A 19070-nucleotide genomic window follows, 5' to 3' on the forward strand; every position below is an offset into this window, starting at 1 on the left:
CTTTTTAACACAAGGAAATCACATAAGGTAATACTAGAGGCAGCTGAAGCTTTTCTGACATGCCAGGTGAAGGAAACAGAGGTTACAGTGATAGGTAAGGTGATGCTGTTGGTCAGATGCACTGTCCTACACTATCCTAACATGTACTAGGAAATACCATGACATGAAAAATGAATAAGAAAACAATAGTGATAACAATTTTTTAAAACTTACCTGGAGCATAAAATGTCTGTCTCGTGTATCCTCCAGTCTCAAATCCTGATTGTCAAGGTGAGACTTCAGACGAATCAAGAACTCATTCTGTCTGTTGATGTCTGTTGCCAAGATCAGGGAGCCTAACTGCTGTTCGATGTCTTGTCTGCAATTAAGGAAAATAAGCCCCATCAGTCATGGAACCATTGGACTGTAATAGCTCAAAACAACCTGCTATAAACCACAGCTAGCATAAAGCTTCCTCGTTCTTTATGGATCCAATCTGATTGGTCATTTTTCTGCTGGGGTTGATAGGGTACAACTGCTCTAGCTGCCTAAATGGCTTCAGCAGGAAGGGATAATGTGTAAGAAAAATGCTTGTTTGTGTAGGTGGTTGTGAAAGCTTCCAGAAAGCAGTAGGAAAGGGGAAAACAAATACCATGGTGCATCTAGAAAAACACTCACATCTTACTCCAGCTGCTCTGAGCTGGGTGCTGAATAATGCAGCTTTAAAGCAGTACTGAACAGAAGTTGTTGGTTTGATGTGAAGGATTTCTAGAGGGGTACAGAGCTTACTGCTTCCAGGTAACTTGTTCATATTCCTGGCAAGACTGCCTGCAATTAAACCTTAGTATTACAGGGTGCTCATTGGCTCGATCTCCATTCCTTGGTGGGAGCAGCAGGACATTCAGCCTACTTCAGACACATCCAACCTGCAGCCCACAAGCCCCATGCAGCCCAGCACAGCTGGCACTGTGGCCTCTCCCTGCCCCATGCCATCATGGCAGCAGCCCGGCCCCTCAGCACCAACCAAACATTGGAGCGCTATCAGCCCCATGGGGGCACAGCACAGTGCCAGCTCACAGTGATGGCAGATACGTTCATGGATTTTGATACACTGGCTAGACACAGTGCTATGAACAGAGAAAAATATGCAGCCGTGCTTTTCGTTTTGATACAGGAATTTAAGAACAGGTAACAAGACTGCCAAAAAAATCATCAATCTTTTGGTTTATTTGCAACTCCATATATATTACTTGTGAATTTTCAAATGGAACGTATACAGTTGAAATCTAAAATCTGATCATGACTCTTTAGCAGATTTTCATAAGCCCTCTCTTACCAGAGAGAAATACTCCTCACTTCACAATCGTGCCTTATTCATGTCATTGCTTTTTGACAGTACGTACGTTTGTGAACTATTTAGAAGGATGAAGCACAGGAAGAATAAAATTTCATCAAAAGTCTCTGACAAACACCTCAAGAGCTCACTGAGAATTGCAGCCACTGCCATCAAACCAAACTGACGCATTAGTTTCACAGAAAGAAGGCCACATATCCCACTAGTTTTACGGTTTTGCTGCTTTTGCATATGTTTTAATAAAAACATTAAAAATTAAAATAAGTTTTGTTACTTTATATCCATTAATTATATATGCTATGAGGCTTGCTCTGAAAGTAATGCCTCCTGTTTTATTATGTTGCCCCATGACGTCAGAAGCAGATGTTGGCGGCATGGCTTCAACATGGCATGTTGAACCTTCCCAACAGTATTCTGTTATGTGTTACTGCAGTGCGATAGATGGCAGCAGAGAGACAGTCTGACAGAACAGCATAAAGCACTGTGTCACCAGACTTCTCCATACAGAAACAATGGCACCCGCTGACATTTACTGATGCTTGCTGAACGTTGATGGCGACCAAACAGTGGATGTGAGCACAATGAGGTGGTGCATTTCATCAGCGACAACAGTGACAGTGGGTCACCACTGCTGGTGCAGATTTTTATAAGCACAGCATGCAGGCTCTTATTCACTGCTGGTGAAAATGCACAGCTAATGGTGGTTACTGTGTTGAAAAAATGTTTTGTAGTTGCAAATTTACTCTATTAAGCAGCATTGTTGTGCTCTTTCTACTCATTCTAGTTTCCATGGAAATAATTAGGAGGCATTACTTTTGGAGCAATCTTCGTAGATGTGGCTCTAGGCAACTCCTTTTCACTCAATGCAGCCCAGGCAAGCCAAAAAGTTGGACGGCCTACTCTGAAGTCTGGCCTCTCTGCCCATGCCCCTCTGAAGAAGAGTGACGGAAGCCAAGGATTAGTTTCAGAGATACGTTTTCTCTAGCTGATACTTACGTCACCTCCTTGGGCAGATGAGCAAGGAGCCGTGATTCTCTAAGCATGCCTATCGTAGATCTCCAGTGATGATTCTCTAGCACTGAAACATTCTGGTAGGAACAAAAGGGATGCATGCAAGGAAAGGATTAGGCAGGTACATATGGCACAGTTACACATCTGTCATATCTCATAATACCTAGACTTGGTTGAAAATTATTTGCAGTAACAAAACGAAAGACAACTGATCGAAAATCTGTGCTTTTTAGCCACCTTTTAGTTTGAAGAATCTGTCTGGATTTCTAGAGTTAAGGACATTGTGCTCCTAGGTATCCTAGCTAAGATCAACCCTAGTTACTGGGGAAAAACAACAACAAAACAACTTTCTAATCATAAGAACTCAGAACAATGATGACTTTTGACAGCAATTCTGTTCATCAGCCAACTTAAATATCCTTCTTCTCCTCTTGCCTAAATGCATCAGGATGGGCTTTTGCAACACTGTACTTTGACCAAGGTAAAATAAGGGATGCCCCAACATGCCTACTAGAGCTGCAGTGGCTTTGAGCTAAGCCATTGCTACTGCATTGTTTGCATTTCTCTTCTGTCACACTACCAACATAAATACAGAAAGATTTCTGAGTCAAGGATGCAGAGCAAGCATATCTGTGAAAAGATGACACCGGACTAGCTGAATTAAAATATGGCATAAAGTTAATTTCAAATACATGAAACAACAGTGTTTTGCTAAGTACCTATCTTCTTGTGTTTATTGGGAGATTTCTCCCTTCTGTTCTCCTGTCTGCCCTCAGCTACAGGCAGAACCCCAACAGAGGTGTTTTGCATTTTGTTTTTGTCTCCTCACCTCTTGGCAGTATTTGCTCTCAGCCACCTTCACAGAGCAGAGCACACTGTGGGGCCTTCTGCCCACCTTTTGTCAGACCTCGGTTCCCCCTATAAACCATTGCTCATCAAACAAATGCTTTACCTGCATGGACAGAGGCGCTTGTTTCCTTTTCTCTCTGACTGGCTCACAGCTGAGTTTGAGAGACTATCAGCCTCTGACCTGCCTCTACTTTTACTGTGCTGGCATGGAGCACTCCCGAGCTCTGTATGGAAACCTGCTTGCTTGACATTTGGTCACACTGAAGGCGAGCCAGAGCACGACTGAGCATGTAGGCATCCAAGTACATCCTTGCATCCAACTAACAGTTACTCAAAGGAAAAAGTCAGGTATCCAATCCAGATTTCCATTTCTGTAAATCCCCGCTCTTTGCCTGCTGCTATTTGAGAACTTAAAGCCAGTACAGCATCTAGTATCCCATATTTAAAGTACACGGAGCAGGGAAAAGGAAAGGTCAAGTTAACAAGTGACAAGTGAGCATGAAGTCATATGACTCCCCTGTTAAATGCAGGCAGCCAGAATCCCTGAAGCTGTTGCCAACAATTAGGAGTCAGCTATTCCACCTAGGAACACTCTACTGCCTTATTAAGCCTAATTGCCATTAGTTATCTGATCACTTAGGCTGGAGGGGAGATTATCCATGCAGAGAGAAAATCTATGTGATGGCCTGCAGACTGGTGTTTTTAGCTCTGATCTCCAGAGAGATTGCTTTCCCACACTTTTTTTTTTTTTTTTAATTATTTTTTGAAAAATTATCAGTAGCATGGATTTATTTTAAAAGCTGAATGTTAGGAAGCCTCTGTCACAACAACTGCCTAAAAACTAGAGGACTGCCATAACACAAACTTCAGGACTATGGCCAAATTTCCAGTCTGTGCCAGGGCCAGTCACAAAGCTTGGAGTCTTTGAGCATCAACGTGTTCTGGCTGGGGATCCCACAGCCCAGCTTCTTTCTGTGTCTCAAGGCACAAGGATAAACTGAATCCTAATACCACTGATTTCTTATGTTAAACCCAAATGTTGCTTGGGTAAGGCAAAACAAGAGAGAACCTCCTGACAAGTACAAAGCAAGTCACAGCAAACTCCTGATTTCTACTTGCACAGAAACACATACAGCTATTAGTGAGTCTTCCTCAAATTAGTTTTTAGCTTAGAATATTCTGCTTCTGATACCTTCTTACGAAGGCTGAAGTTGACTCTTCTGAAGGATAGAAAACATTACAATCACCGTTTAATTACTATGAATTACATTGAGTGAAACCAAAATGATTTATGGCATTGCTCAAGTGTGTATATACAGAGATTTACATATACCATACATGCAAATACACATGCAAAGATAGCTTGATTATACATAAATGACAATTGTAGATAAAATGCAGGGCGACAATAATTGACACGGGCAAAAAGTTTAAATAATTTGAGAACAGACCACAGAAAACAGTGGAGGATGGGTTCACTGATGGTCACTGACCCATCAGTGAGCTGTGCATTTGTTTCAGGAAACCTTCTACTGCTGCTTGTTGGAGTAGAGAGGATAACTACCAGGTGAGAGACAACACTGTACTTATCCCAGGCATCTGCTTCTCTCTGATATCTTTTACTGGTTGCTCTCAGAAACAGGACACTGGTCTAGACAGCCTGTGGCATGAGCTCTGGTGGCTGCTTTAAAGTCCTTTCCTTACATCTCTAGGCACATGTGTAAATATCTGAAACTCTTCCTTTGACTTTTCCTATCTTGTTTTTTTTTTCCTCCTTTTAAGTTGCTGCATTCATTAGTTGTTCCATTTTCCTAGAGTCATGTGAAGCAAAAGTTTCCTTTAACGTAATGCCAATCAAAGACATCCTTGCTGTTTACTTGCTTGCTCAAGGAAAAAGAAATACAAACTGACACCATTGTACATACTATCAACCTGGTGAGTGTTTTTACCTGGTACAGGCTGGCAAGGTGGTGTTTTGTTTTGATTAAAAATGGCTGGTTGACCCCTGGATGATCCACATCGTGAGCTGCAGCAGCCAGCAGTCCAAGCATGATGTCCGATGGGGTGAGGAAGTTGGCAAGCTGAATCACACATTAATCACAACAAGAAAGCAAACAGTAAACACTTCCCCTGGCCCCATCCCCCCTTCTGCAGACAAACATACCAGCTGACTATGTGGAACTGCTCAGTTCTGTGCTCAGACATCAAGAACAAAAACTAAAAAACTGAGAACAACCGTTCTGAGGTGATTATTGAACAAATATCTACAAAGAATCAAACTATGTTAATGTTATTACAATCTGTATTTCTCATCTCTTTATTGTTTATAGCAATATATGGATTGTTATACAGATTTTTGAGAGCTCAGTCTAAAAGGTTCAGTTTAAAATAGTAAGTATACCAGCAGGTTGGCGTGTGTTAGTGTCCTTACCCATTATTTAGCAACACCAACACATCATGCTTCACTTTTCTGGTAGAGCATTATGCTGTAAAATGCAGAGCTTACAAATCTTTGAAATTTCAGAATGGGCCATTAGGTTATCTCAGATCAAACGCTGGTATTTTATAGGAGAGTATTATTTAATTTTCCAACTTCAGACATACAAGAGGGGCTTTTTATAAGGGCATGTAAGTGATAGAAAAAGGGAAATGGTTTTAACTGGAAGGGGTTTTTAGACTAGATGTCAGGAAGAAATTCTTTACTGTGAGGATGATGAGTGACTGGAACAGGTTGTCCAGAGAGGCTGTGGATGCCCTTCCCTGGAAGCACTCAAGGCCAGGCTGGATGGGGCTTTGAGCAACCCGGTCTACAGGGAGGTGTCCCTGCCTATAGCAGGGGGGTTAGATCTAGATGATTTTAAAGGTCCCTTCCAACCTAAACCATTCTGACTCTACGATTACAATATTCAAGTGCCTTCCAATAATGCGTTAAACAACATCATAATTGTCTATCACTCATTTTGTGAGGGCTTACTGCAACATTAAAGAAACTGCTGCTGGCTCATGATACCCTTTCAACAAGACTGGTCAAAGGGACCGTATGCCCATTTTTGGTGTCTCACTGCCAAATTTACTATGTTGAAATATTGATGTGAGGGCTGATGCCCTGAGGTGACTGAGGCATGGATGGGCACTGACTTCTACTGGCATTGCTGGGAAGACTGCCACACCAGGTGAATGGTTGGTGACACTGTCACAGCAAAACTTGCCAGAGCTTGTACAACAGCACCTGAATACATAATTCACAGGATGGGAAGTGACTTCAGTAACTTGTTTGAAACTGTAAGCTGACTTCAAGTTTGCAATCATTTTCTGCTATCTAAAAAATAATGCTTGTTTTTTTTTTTTTTTTTTTAATCCTGGGAAAACAATTTTGAGTATTATCTGAAAGCAACGTCAATGTGAAAGGCTGTCCTTACCTTGGGTTCCCTTAGATAGCAGTGCATAGCTTGTGTGACGTCAGCAGCGTGGACAGCATTGTGGTAAGGGTTCTGGCTGTGGTAATCTTCTTGAACCATAACTGGGAAACAAAACAGAACACAAAGATCCTTTTGTCTCTGAATTCCATGGCCACAACTGGGAACTGGGTTTAAAATACAATTTGAAGTTTTGGAGTCAGCTGCCTAAGGAGTTTCTTCAAATACCTGTAGCTTAGACTGGTGCTCTTATTGCGATACCTTCAGGAAAAAAAAAATGCATGAAAGGATCACAGGATGCCCATGGGGATACACTCGGTCTAGTTCATAAATCAACTCTTTCTTGCCTTAGTGAAGGCTCTCATTCAGGAGTAAAATAAATAAGAAAGAAAGGCAAATTTATCCACAACGAAGTGTAATTATTTAGGCTGCTGTCATGTGGGAGTAATATGTCATTACGGCAGTACAGCCTGATTTACAGCAGCAGGAGAGGCCCTGACATCCTGGCACCATTTGCTGTTTGAGGACTACAGTCCAAGGCATTCCTACAGAGATTCAAAAGATACTGCATTTGCGTATTTGAAGAAAGATCTCCTGTGACAGCCACATCTGCACTTCCATTTTAAAATACTAGTCCCTCCTCCTGTTTCAGTCTGTGGACTTGAACGAGTTCCATCTGAACGCTGAGTGCATCCCTGTTAATGCTCATTTGCACTAGCACAGAAGACCACTGAGGTTTGTGCTTCATGTTCGTCTGCTCCTTGCAGCAATACCTGCGCCATTTTGGGGCAACACAACTCGAATGGTAGAAGTTGCATGTGCCCTCACCCAAAATGCTCTTCTTTACACCATCAAGTTGATCAAACAGTTCAAATTACCACAGTGCTTGTCTCCAGCATGGGCCACAGCAAAGCAAATCCCAGCCTACACTCTGTTTTTAGTTCATTTGAAGCTATAGTCAGAAACCCTTTAAACCCTCCATGCATCAACTCTCATTAACTGAATATTCACCTCACATCAGGCCACAGCAGCTAGCACAGCCAGGGAGATCTGCCTCCACATCAGAGAAAAGACTTCCAGAAGTAGCAGTAGTGCGTTTTTAAAGAAGAGATCCTGCCTTTGAAACTCTATCTGACACTGACAAAACAGCATTCAGCTGCATTCAAAACACGATGCAGAAAGCAATTGATTTTGGCCAATTCCTTCCTTTGGTTCGCAGACAGCATGGGGCTAATATTTCTGTTGGCAGTAACAGCAGCAGGGGCTTTCATCAACACTGTTCAGTGTAGACAGCTTGATATAATTTGTTAAATTTTGCACATAAGCTTTTAACTGCCCTGGGTCTCAGTGGTCTATTAATCAGTGAAATAATGTTGCTGTACCACAATTGTATTGTGCACGGGTAGGTCTTGCAATGCATGCCTGCCTGTGTGGGCCTCCTCTGCCTGCCACATCTCTGCATGACATACATTTTTCTAAATCATCAGTGCAACTGTGGTACTGGGATGCTTAAGTCCAATACAGAGCTTTTTAAGACACTCAACTGACTTAACAGGTACTGAATTGAGTCCCCTACTGCCTGCAAATTGTATCCTAGTAGGTATCACAGAAATATTTGAAGTAATTACTATGACACTGAGATTTTACACAGATATGCAGAACAAGCCAATGCCTTTTTTGAGGCCCTATTTAAGCTGTAGCCTGCATTTAATGATGGTTTAAAGGTGAACACTTACCTAAAAACCTATGTAATGTAACCATATCTAGCTGGAAATGATGAATAAGTCCATGCACGTTGAAGAGGTGACAGAGCAGTGTTACGAGACTGTTTCCTAAAAGCAGAGAGGAACAACTCTCAGACTGCATCAATGTGTAGTTAGCAAACAAGACTAAAAATGTTAATTTCCAGTTAGTCAGTTCCTATCACCTTAGTTACCAACACATCAGCATAGACGATACTCATTTATTCAAAAATAACTTTTATATATATATATATATATATATATGTTATTCTCTTACAGAAACAAGACTTGACAGTATATCTGTGTCAGTGGAATGCTATTCTGGTGTCCCACTGTGTCTACTATTTCAGTTTGACACTGATCCACTGGAAATCTTCTGACAGGATTGTTTGTAAACCACACCATCTTCATAATCCAAGTTCCCTCCAGAAATGACAAAAAGCAAATGGCTTTTCTGCCACTTTGGCTTGCCATACTGTACAAATTGATTACCTAATGAGAATTCTGTAGTTTGTAATTGAAGCTTTTGATTTTACACATGACTGTGAAACACGTATGTAATCCACATGGCTAGCTCAGCTGCAAGTGCATCTCACAATGATGCAGACAGGAAAATGAGTTGCAGATTTATGATCTCAAGTCCCACTTGGTAATGTTAGCCTACTAAGAATGAAATGTGAATTTTATTCCAGGAACACTGACAAAACTGAATCTAACTATCAACTAGATATCAACTATATTATATGATTAACTATACATACATATAGTGTATAGAAAAGTTTGCACTGCATAATTCGATGCCGATGTTTCCAGAAGTTAGAAAAAAACACCCAACAAACCAACCCATACAAAATATAAACAATGTCTGAAGGGAGTCTTTTCTCATTTAACGTAACTCAAGAAAGAAAATAAACACATGGACATGGAGGCTTACTTGGCCTTGGCTACTGACCAGAGGCATAGAAAGGTGATTTGGAAGAAATGTTTTTATTTCCCTTGCCGTTCACAGTCCTTTCCACTCTTCCCTGCCAGTTCCTCAGCCAAATTACCCTCTAAATCAACTTTCCTATGCTTTCTGCCACAGCTAAATCTACTTAGATTAGGAATGAGATCCCTCAGACATCATTCCTACAAGCAATATAGAAAGGCCAAAGGTGTGATCGTGACCTCTTCAGCAGCTGCCCAACCCAGATTTGCTGCACAGATATAACTTGGCGCATGCTATTATAGGCACATATTTAGAATCGTAAAATCATTAAGGTTGGAAAAGATCTCCAAGATCATCCAGTCCAACCATCCTCCTACCATCAATATTGTCTACTAAACCATGCCCTTTAGTACCACATCTCCTAGATCCTTGAAGACCTCCAGGAATGGTGACTCCACCACCTCCGTGGGCAGCTCGTTCCAGAGCCTGACCACTCTTTCGGAGAAGTTTTTCCTAATATCCAACCTGAATCTCCCCTGGTGCAATTTGAGGTCGTTCCATCTAGTCCTATCACTAGTTACATGGGAGAAGAGGCTGACCTCCACCTCATTACAACCTCCTTTCAGGCAGTTGTAGTACAGAGCAATAAGGTCTCCCCTAGGCCTTTTCTTCTCTAGACTAACTGCTCCTCACGAGACTTGTGTTCCAGATTCCTCACTAGCTTTGCTGCCCTTCTCTGGACATGCTCCAGTTTCACTGAGTTTTAGTGTCTTATATACTTCTCCTATTTTATTCTATCTAGATTGTTGACCCAAAGCAAAGGTATTTTTGGTTAAAGGCATTTTGTATTATGGAAATCAATCTGTTATCAACTTACCTACTCATGTATCTAACAGGTTTGTTTTAAAGTTGCTTTGGAGTTTCCCACATAAAGAAAACTAAAATGTTTCCTTGAAACTAATAAGTAATTCATAATAAGCAAAATCATAGAATCGCTAAGGTTGGAAAAGACCCACAGGATCATCCAGTCCAACCATTCACCCTTCACCAATGGTTCTCGCTAAACCATGTCCCTCAACACAACATCCAAACGCTCTTTGAACCTATCTAGTCCTATCACTAGTCACACAAGAGAAGAGGCTGACCCCCCCAGCTCACTACAACCTCTCTTCAGGTAGTTATACAGAGCAATAAGGTCTCCCGTGAGCCTCCTCTTCTCTAGACTGAACAATCCCAGCTCCTTCAGCCGCTCCTCAGAAGGCCTGTGCTCCAGACCCCTCACCAGCTTTGTTGCCCTCCTCTGGACACGCTCCAGGGCCTCGATGTCTTTCTTACAGTGAGGGGCCCAAAACTGGACACAGTACTCGAGGTGCGGCCTCACCAGTGCTGAGTATGTAATAGATTGTATTAAAAATGTACACGAAATGTAATAGATTACATTAACACAAAAAACCCATGCTTTAAATATTTTCCCGTAGTTACGAACATTCTGGTAAAAGCTTGAAAAGATCAAGGATATGATTTTAAGAGGAGCTAATTGTGTCCAAGTCTCTTCAGTAATCTAAACTGGAAAAGTTTAGTAAAATATTAGTTAGATATTTTTAAGATAGTCATACATAAGATACCTTAAATAGATATGTATTTTTCTAAGTACTTACCATTTGTCAAGCGGTCGAACAAGAAAATGTCAAAATCCCATGTTCCCACTTTGGATAGCATATGCTAGAAAAACAAGTACAAAAAGACTAAAAAATTGGTACGTCAAACTGCAAAGTAGATTGAAATCATTATTCCATATTGAAGTTGCAGGAAGCAATACTCTGATTAAAGTTTTGCTTAGGAAAGCTATAGAGATGTATTTGAAATACCAAAGTTTAAGAACCAAATTTAGCTATATTATGAGGACTACTTAGAATGATTCAGACAGAATCACCAAGGCTGGAAAAGATCTCCAAGATCATCCAGTCCAACTGTCCACCTATCACCAACATTTCCCACTAAACCACGTCCCTCAGTACAACACCTTGTAGTTTCTTGAATGCCTCCAGGGACGGTGATTCTACCACCTCTGTGGGCAGCCTGTTCCAGTGCCTGACCACTCTTTTGGAGAAGCTTTTCCTAACATCCAACCTGAATCTTCCCTGGTGTAACTTGAGGCCATTTCCACATTTTCTTTTCTGAACAATGAAACAAAACTCACACTCTTTGGAATATTATTAAGATGCATGGAGATCTGGAGACCCATCTTACCCGTGCTTGTCCAAGGTAGTCCTCATCCAGCAGGTACAGAGAGGCCTGTGGTATGATTCCACGCAGTAGCCGGGATGCATGGAAATACCTCTGAAAACTTAACAGTCTTTTCACCTTTTTCTTGGTGCCAATTTCCCCTGAGAGTGTTGTATCTACAAAAAGCAATCAGTGCAGAAACCATGAAGACCAAGATCAAGGAAAATGTTCTCAATTATTTATTAAAGGGACACAGCAAAAAAATTGCTATAATGATTCAGAAGTGATAACGTTCATGCTTCTTGCCAGCCCTCATGAAGGGGAAACATTCAAATTCCTATACCTCAGCGTAACACATTTGTTTAGTTCAGAAAGGAAATACATCCCAGTAAACAGAGCAGTAATATAGGAGTTGCAAGGTCTGAGTTCAAGACATCGCCACAGGCTAATGTGATCCAAGCTATATTCCACCATGGGTGGAATATATCACATGGCTGTGGAGGGGAAGCTCTAGATGGCAAATGAGACAGAACTGACACAGCAGCATGAGTGGTCTCTTGCAAACAAACAGAAGTAATGTTTTGTAATCTGTAGTAAAATGGAAAGCTTCTTGAAGGCAAGCAGACAGGAAGCATCTCTCTACAGTTGGAGCATGTAAGAAGTTAACAGCACTTCTTTATATTGGGTAGACTCCAAGCAGACACTGGTGGCCTTATGCACAGCATTTACAATAGAGCAACTACTCTCATTGTCAATTTGTGACAAAAACAAGATGTGACACCAAGAGAGAGCTCAAAATATGGCCTGAGAGCAGAAATGCATTACTCAGTTTTAGAAGAGGATAGGAAAGAGAATAAGAAGCAAGAGTAAGTTAGTAGTCCCACTGTATTATACTCCCTATATACTATAGCAAATCATGAAGAAAACATTTCAGTCCTCCACTTAGGAAGTATATACAGGCAATTCCTTCCCTTTTTAGTTATACAGAAGAATACATTCTTCCAAGTCAGCAGCCGGATAATTTTATTCCTTAAGGCTATATTAGGAAACATTCATACCTGGCTAAATGTGCCACAAAAGAAGAAAAAAAAGAAAAAAGGGTAGCTATTGCACAGTAATTATATCTGTCATTAGCGTAATTAAATTACTGCTAAGTAGAGAGCACTGTGCAGGCTTCCTAAAGCTGGCAGTGACCTAGGTCACTCCATCTGAACTTTTAACAGGACCTCACGCACAACTGCAATGTTTGCATTTTGCAGTCTGGCCTAACTTTTGGAAAAAGAAGCAGTTGTTGTATCTTTCTTACTACCTTCTAACAACTTTGTCGTTGGGAAGAACCTTATAAGAAATTGATCGTTAAGCACTTCTTTTAGAAAACAGTAATGATTTCTTGAGATAAGACACCACAGAGTAATTCACTGGATTTCAAGTTGAAATAAGAGCTCATGAAAATGCAGCCAAGGACTAAAAATGTCTCTTTCCATTCTGCTATTCCATTATGTGTATAAATGCTGAATATTTGTTCTGCTGTGAAATTAGAATATTATTATGACACTGCTTTTGTGTGTTTTATTATTCTAATAAGTTTTTTTTTTTTCTGATAAGTTCTGATTTTTTTTTTTTTTTTGACCTGAGATGGTTCAGCATTTGGATTTCTCCAAGAGCAGATGTGACCACTTTCTGTAGCAAATTTCTTCCTTATGTAATCCAACAGTTCTCAAACATCACAGCTATGGAGTGATAGAAAGTCAGTAACCACCAAATTCTTACAATAGCTTAGGTATTTTCTTAGACTTTTAAGTCACAGATTTGTGCGAAATACCCCACTGAGTTTTAATAACAAAAAAAGCACAAAATAACTTTATCACAACTTGGAAAAAGCAGGAATGCTAACAGTAACAATGCCACTACTGTACCAGCCTGGAGGTTAGATTTTCAGGCATGATGCGCCAGTACCTTCCCTGAATTGTCACACATTTTAAATGCTGAAACAACCTCATGATCTACTGAAAGGGTAATTAACATATACACATTCCAGCAGTTATCCAGGGACAGCTGTATGTCTGGCAGGCTTCTGTCTTTGCATTTTGTTTCACTCAGTGCTTCTAAGAAGTTGCCGGCATTGAGTTTATTTCCTAGATACCAAAACACTCTTAAAATCAACTCATTTTTTAAAACTTCTGCCAGCTGTTTCTTGACTTCCCAATTTCCCTAATTCCATCTTTACCCCACACCTGCCAATATTTAAAATTCATATGCAAAGTTCCTACAGAAGGATGATCTTAGAGGTGAAGGTCTAGGCAGTCCCAGCAATCAGATGTACACTTGAAGAACTGTGTGTTCTATCCTCTGGATTACCAGGCTGTTTCAGTAGCACAGACAACACTTCCAAAACCCTCACATATCAGGTAGAAATAAAACATTTCTTATTGTGAAAAGTTTTACAGACTGAACCACCACATTTGTTGCTGATGCTATGTCATACTGCTCCACAGACTTCTCATAGGTCTCAACTGAAACACAAGCCATGGACTGCCAGCAGACAGCACCTCTGAAACAGAACCTTCTGCTTCAGATAAACATTATGTTACATGCAAAATACTATGCAAATAAAGGTCACCCATAACAGTCTGTTGCCCTGTATCTCTACTCTTATGCGAGAGAATTCATAGTATTCAATTGTATTTTCAGACGGGGCTCTTGACAGAAGAGTCCAAATTTTGCACTGCAGTCGATCTACATGCAAACTTTGGAAGTCGCCTTAAAGGATAACACGTTAAAAGCATTTAGGTCATTCCAGTAATAGCCAATTTGTCTATGAGTTATGGGACTTGTCAAAAGATTGCTATAGGCTTTACTGGGTTACTGTGCCATCCCCAACGATATGCCTCATTATGATGATGCCCCTCTCCAAGCACTGCAAACATTCAACTATTACCATCTCATCAACATTCACTCTTTCTCCTCCTCTCATCAGTGAGAAAGAGAAAAACATAACTACGTGAAACAGGAAAAAAAAAAAAGATCAAAAAGAGTTGAAGGCAAAGCAGCTCAGAGCAAATGCTGAGATTTTGCCTTCAGCTCAAAACCAGGCCAGAATCTCCCAGTAGAGCAGAGCCATTCCTGGTATATGGTATCCACCAGCTGATACAAAAAAAAAAAAAAAAAAAAAAAAAAATCAAGACAGTTTTAAGATGAAGTGAAGTATGTGAATGACTGAGCTATACACTAAGCATATCACCTAACTGGCAATAGTAAATTTCACTTTAAATTCTAAGTACAAACTTCTGATGCTTACACCTGATGCAAGTCATACAAAGACTTTAAAACATAAAAAGTTACTGACAGATATTTCTAGTTAGACTAAAATAAATTACAAGTAAATGAATCAAAAGTATCTATCAAAATCAAAAATCTTATCAAAAGATATCAAAACGTCAATTGTGGAATTTCGGGCACTAAAATGCATGTTATAATATCTGCCTAAAGAGAACAAGATGTAGGGCTCACGTGGGAAGGATTTAGTAATTACACGCAATTTTGAAATTAACATGAAAGACAAGCAAGAATATCTTTTGTTTATACCCATAAAACTTCCCTTGAGAACTGTGTTTAATCATTGTGGCAAATTCTGCATGCTTTGTTTACTTAAAACAGCATAATGCGTCTCACTCAGAGATGTACATTCTCTCATCCTGTGGAGTTACTGCCTAGCACAGAGGCTGGAGAATCCATTTTTGTATATTGAATAAAATTACTGCAGGGACTGCATTAACATACCTACACACTTACAGAACCATCCATATAAGCTTTCCTCACAAAACTCAAGGTTTAAGTTCAAAAACACAGCTCACCTGAGCTCACAGTAAATCTCCTGATGTGTTCTAGCATGCAGCTAGCTATGATACACTCTTCAAGAGGTCACTTGACATCCCTATCATGTGTACATGCTATCAGATCATAGACAACATCCTGATGCTGCATGTAGCCCTCAAGAGGCTAATAAGCCATAGTGGTTGCCCTTCTGCTAAGAGCTCCTCGAGTTACACAGATCTGATCATCTTAACACGACCTACGGCACACTACAGCCCAAACTCTGTTGTTCCAGGGAAAGAGGTTTCATGCACCGGGAGCTGCTACGAGTTTTCTTTCAGATTTCTTTGCTGAGCGGGAGTGTGCCCGCAGGCAGCGTGAACATAAAAATTACAGAGGTTATGTTAACAATGGTTGAGTTAACATCCAGGAACGATCACATAAATCAAATTTGGACAAGGATGTACTTAACACTATACCAGACATTCATTACACTGTTATTGTTCTTTTCACGTAAACAAACTTGGTTATGCATTCAAATAATGCCTGTGAGTTTTCCTTCACAGCATCTCCTTTTTTATTTTATTGCAGCTCAGTGCACAATAAAAGCAGGTCACGCAGCAGTATGAATGGGTAACAACAGGCTTATTAATTTTCAAAAGCCCACTATTTCGGAAGCAGAAAATGTTTTTTCCTTTTCTTTCCTTTTCTAAAAGGATGGAAAAAATCAAGAGAGCATACACATCGTGTTTAAACACCTACTTTTGACTCATACAATTTACGGTACCCTGCCCCTGTTCTGCAGACGTAAAGACATTGGGTACCTCTCCACTGCTCGTCAACCATATGCCTGAAGAATCAAGGCAGGACTGATGGAGAAGTGCTGAAATATCCAAAGGATAAAGTGTGAGGATCAGAATGTCAATTTATTGCCCAGATCATTTGAAAACAGAAAGGACCCTGGGAAACAATTAGCTCCATAATACCAGAGACTATTTCCTGCTTTGACAGCTGACTAGAATGCTTTCATTAAGAGCTCAAGATACATTCATTTACTTGACTTACGAGGAATATTTTGTATTTGTCCATTGTTTATTTGGTTGCTTTTTTTGGTCAAATCATGTCAGGCATTCAGGTTACATTTACTGAAGTCTTGTTCAGCAAACTTGGTGCATGACACGGTTACTAATTTTTTTCTTACAAAGACGAGCACATAGCACTGATGACAAAAAAAAATGGCGTGTCTTCTCATTGACTTACATTAAGGATTTTTTTTTACATCAATCAAAAGACAGCAGCGGCATAAGTAAGGATAGTGAACTGGTACAGACAAAGTAAAAATTCATTCCCAAATCTGCATGTCAAATTTGAACTTTGGAGAAGGCATTGGTAAATTAGAAGTAGTATATGCAACCTCTACTCTCTGCACTGTCCAAGCTTTTCCATTACCCTCTACACTGCAGTCCAAAAACCCTCCAGAAAAGAAACTACAGTTTTGAAGATAGGACCAAGAAAACATGCAAGGCACAATAAACCTACAACAGAGAACTGTCAATTGACAGCTTTCAACCTAGTGTAGAAGGACCAAGATGCTCAGATAAATGTCTGAGCAGCACTTCTGAAGCTCAGTTGGTCACCACAACTAAGATGACGAAGATGGACACCTTACACTATATACTGTCTACAAATTGCAAAGCATTGTACTGAAATTGTGCAAATTTAGAAATCCTCATGAGACTTCTTAAACCTAGAGAGGAATCCAAAAAGTTTTTATACACATTTTGTTTTCATTTGCTCCTGTAGTGTATTTAAAATGACACTGAGGCTAAGTAACAATGAGGCTTTAGGGGCAGGATTGCTGTTTGTAATACCTTGTTTTAAGCACAACGCCCAAACTGGTGGTCGTTTTTTTTTTTTTTTTGCTATTGCATTATCATTGTTAATTATACTAAAATTCAAAATATCTAAACATAAGCGTGTAATGATCAAATAAAAAGTTTATTTCATTCACTGTCTTTTTTTATCCTTGTAAGAAATGAATACACAAAATATGATGCCAAAACTTTAATGAGCATCTATGAACAAATTGTGTTCTTTGCTCCTTGACTTCTGAAAAAAAAAACAAAAAACCAACCAATCAGTTTTTGAGGTCAAGTGCTTTTTCTGTTAGCTGCCACTGTTCACACAGGTTACAACTGTATTACTTCTCTTTGAATGGGTAAATGCAGTCTTCCAATGAGGAAGATGCTATGAGAAAGTAAGTGGGACTCCAAACCCATCAGACAAAAGCCAAAAATCAGCAGGAACAAAAAAAAAAAAGCCTTTAAAACTTTGAGTTAAGATTAAATTCAACTTCTTGCATGACTGCATGAAATCAATGCAGTGTCATGTTTACAGAAGAGGTGCATGCTTCTTTGGCTAATATAGTTAACAAAGCGTGAGAGGTTCCAGAACACCAATTCCCTAGGCCCTGTTGCTATGGGGTTTCCTTCTCTTGAAACATTATGCTTCAGGTGATGGTGGCTTGTAACAGATCACGTTCCAAATTATAAAGTTCCTGCACAGTTGCTGGCATCTTGAACACCTGTCCTACAGCTTTCCTACCACTCCAAAACATAATACTTCTGAGACTGAAAGAGCTAGGGTTGCAGAAGCCAAAGAAGTAACAGAATATTAGCCTTAATAACAGGAGGAAGAACAGATTATATCCAAATTTCAGATGAATTTAGATTCGATTTTCTTCACATTTTACAGCCTTTATTGGGGTCATCCATCATCATTATGAAAACAAACATCTTGGTATCTCCTGTTAAGCCTCCTACAAGCCCTCAGGAAACAGCATGCTGTGTTCTGTTTCACCACAAAGATATTATCATTTCAATATGAGCTTTTGTTCTGCCACTTCAGTCTCGGTAAAGGAGCACATTCAGAGCCCCTTTTTTTCCCCCGCCTAGAACTACGAACGTTTTATAGCTGATTAATAGTTTCTCTAACAGGAAACAGTACATCCCCTACCCCCCACCCCCACTTGAAAAAAAGCAACATAACCTGTAGCAACAGTAAACCTAGCTTTCATTTATCATCTTAATGATTCTTTCTCCTTGTTCTCTCTTTTCCTCTGGTCACTTGGAAAGTATCCTCAGTGTTATCTTCAGTACACCCTTTCCCTTTTCTAATCAGAGAAAAGAAGGTGGGGTAGCAGCCTGGGTCACGCATAATTTGGAAGCTTTTAAAGGGACATTCTCAGTTGAACTGAATCCTAAATCTGTATTAAAAATGGTACAAACCTGCATAATCACACGAATGTTCATTAAGACTGTGTCTGCAGGACAGCTTTTTTTTCACTGAAGCTACCATAGCCCCAACTACTGTATTTTGTTAGCATATGAAAACACATACATCAGCCAGTTACACATTCCGGCTTTCATTTTCTGCAAATGAAAAGCAAAAGCTAAACAAGGAGTAAGAGCAGCAGGAAGTAGAACATAATTTCCACTCTACCTTGGTATTAAATTTTGCAGAAGAACTTTCAAAAACAAACATTAAGAACAAACACAAAAAATCCACCCCAAATAAACAAAGCTTCCTGTTGTTTGATTGAAGGAGTGGAGGAAGACAAGGACAGACCAAGATAACTTCCAGTGACACAAAGAATTTCTGAGTACAGTGTCAAGTGTCTCCAGAAAACAGAATAATCTCTGTGCTGCAACGCTGTTAAGAGAAACTCAATTCCTCTTTCTTGAACAGGAAAA

At 40.0% G+C, this 19070-nt stretch overlaps 1 protein-coding gene across 7 annotated transcripts in view; it reads right to left on the bottom strand.

The window, feature by feature from the left end:
• The window catches only part of PDE7B (phosphodiesterase 7B), a 163519-nt gene that overhangs the window by 9662 nt on the left and 134787 nt on the right, over positions 1-19070 (bottom strand). For all 7 annotated transcript variants that reach the window (XM_040698415.2, XM_040698413.2, XM_046939183.1 and 4 more), the window contains 7 exons: positions 11530-11681; positions 10938-11001; positions 8346-8441; positions 6613-6713; positions 5143-5274; positions 2330-2421; positions 214-358 (listed from right to left, as the gene is read on the bottom strand). In XM_040698415.2, coding sequence (XP_040554349.1) covers positions 214-358; positions 2330-2421; positions 5143-5274; positions 6613-6713; positions 8346-8441; positions 10938-11001; positions 11530-11681 — 782 coding nt within the window. The remainder of the gene's footprint in view (positions 1-213; positions 359-2329; positions 2422-5142; positions 5275-6612; positions 6714-8345; positions 8442-10937; positions 11002-11529; positions 11682-19070) is intronic.

This window comes from Gallus gallus, chromosome 3 (genome assembly GCF_016699485.2).
Source record: "Gallus gallus isolate bGalGal1 chromosome 3, bGalGal1.mat.broiler.GRCg7b, whole genome shotgun sequence".
NCBI classification, from domain to species: Eukaryota; Metazoa; Chordata; class Aves; order Galliformes; family Phasianidae; genus Gallus; species Gallus gallus.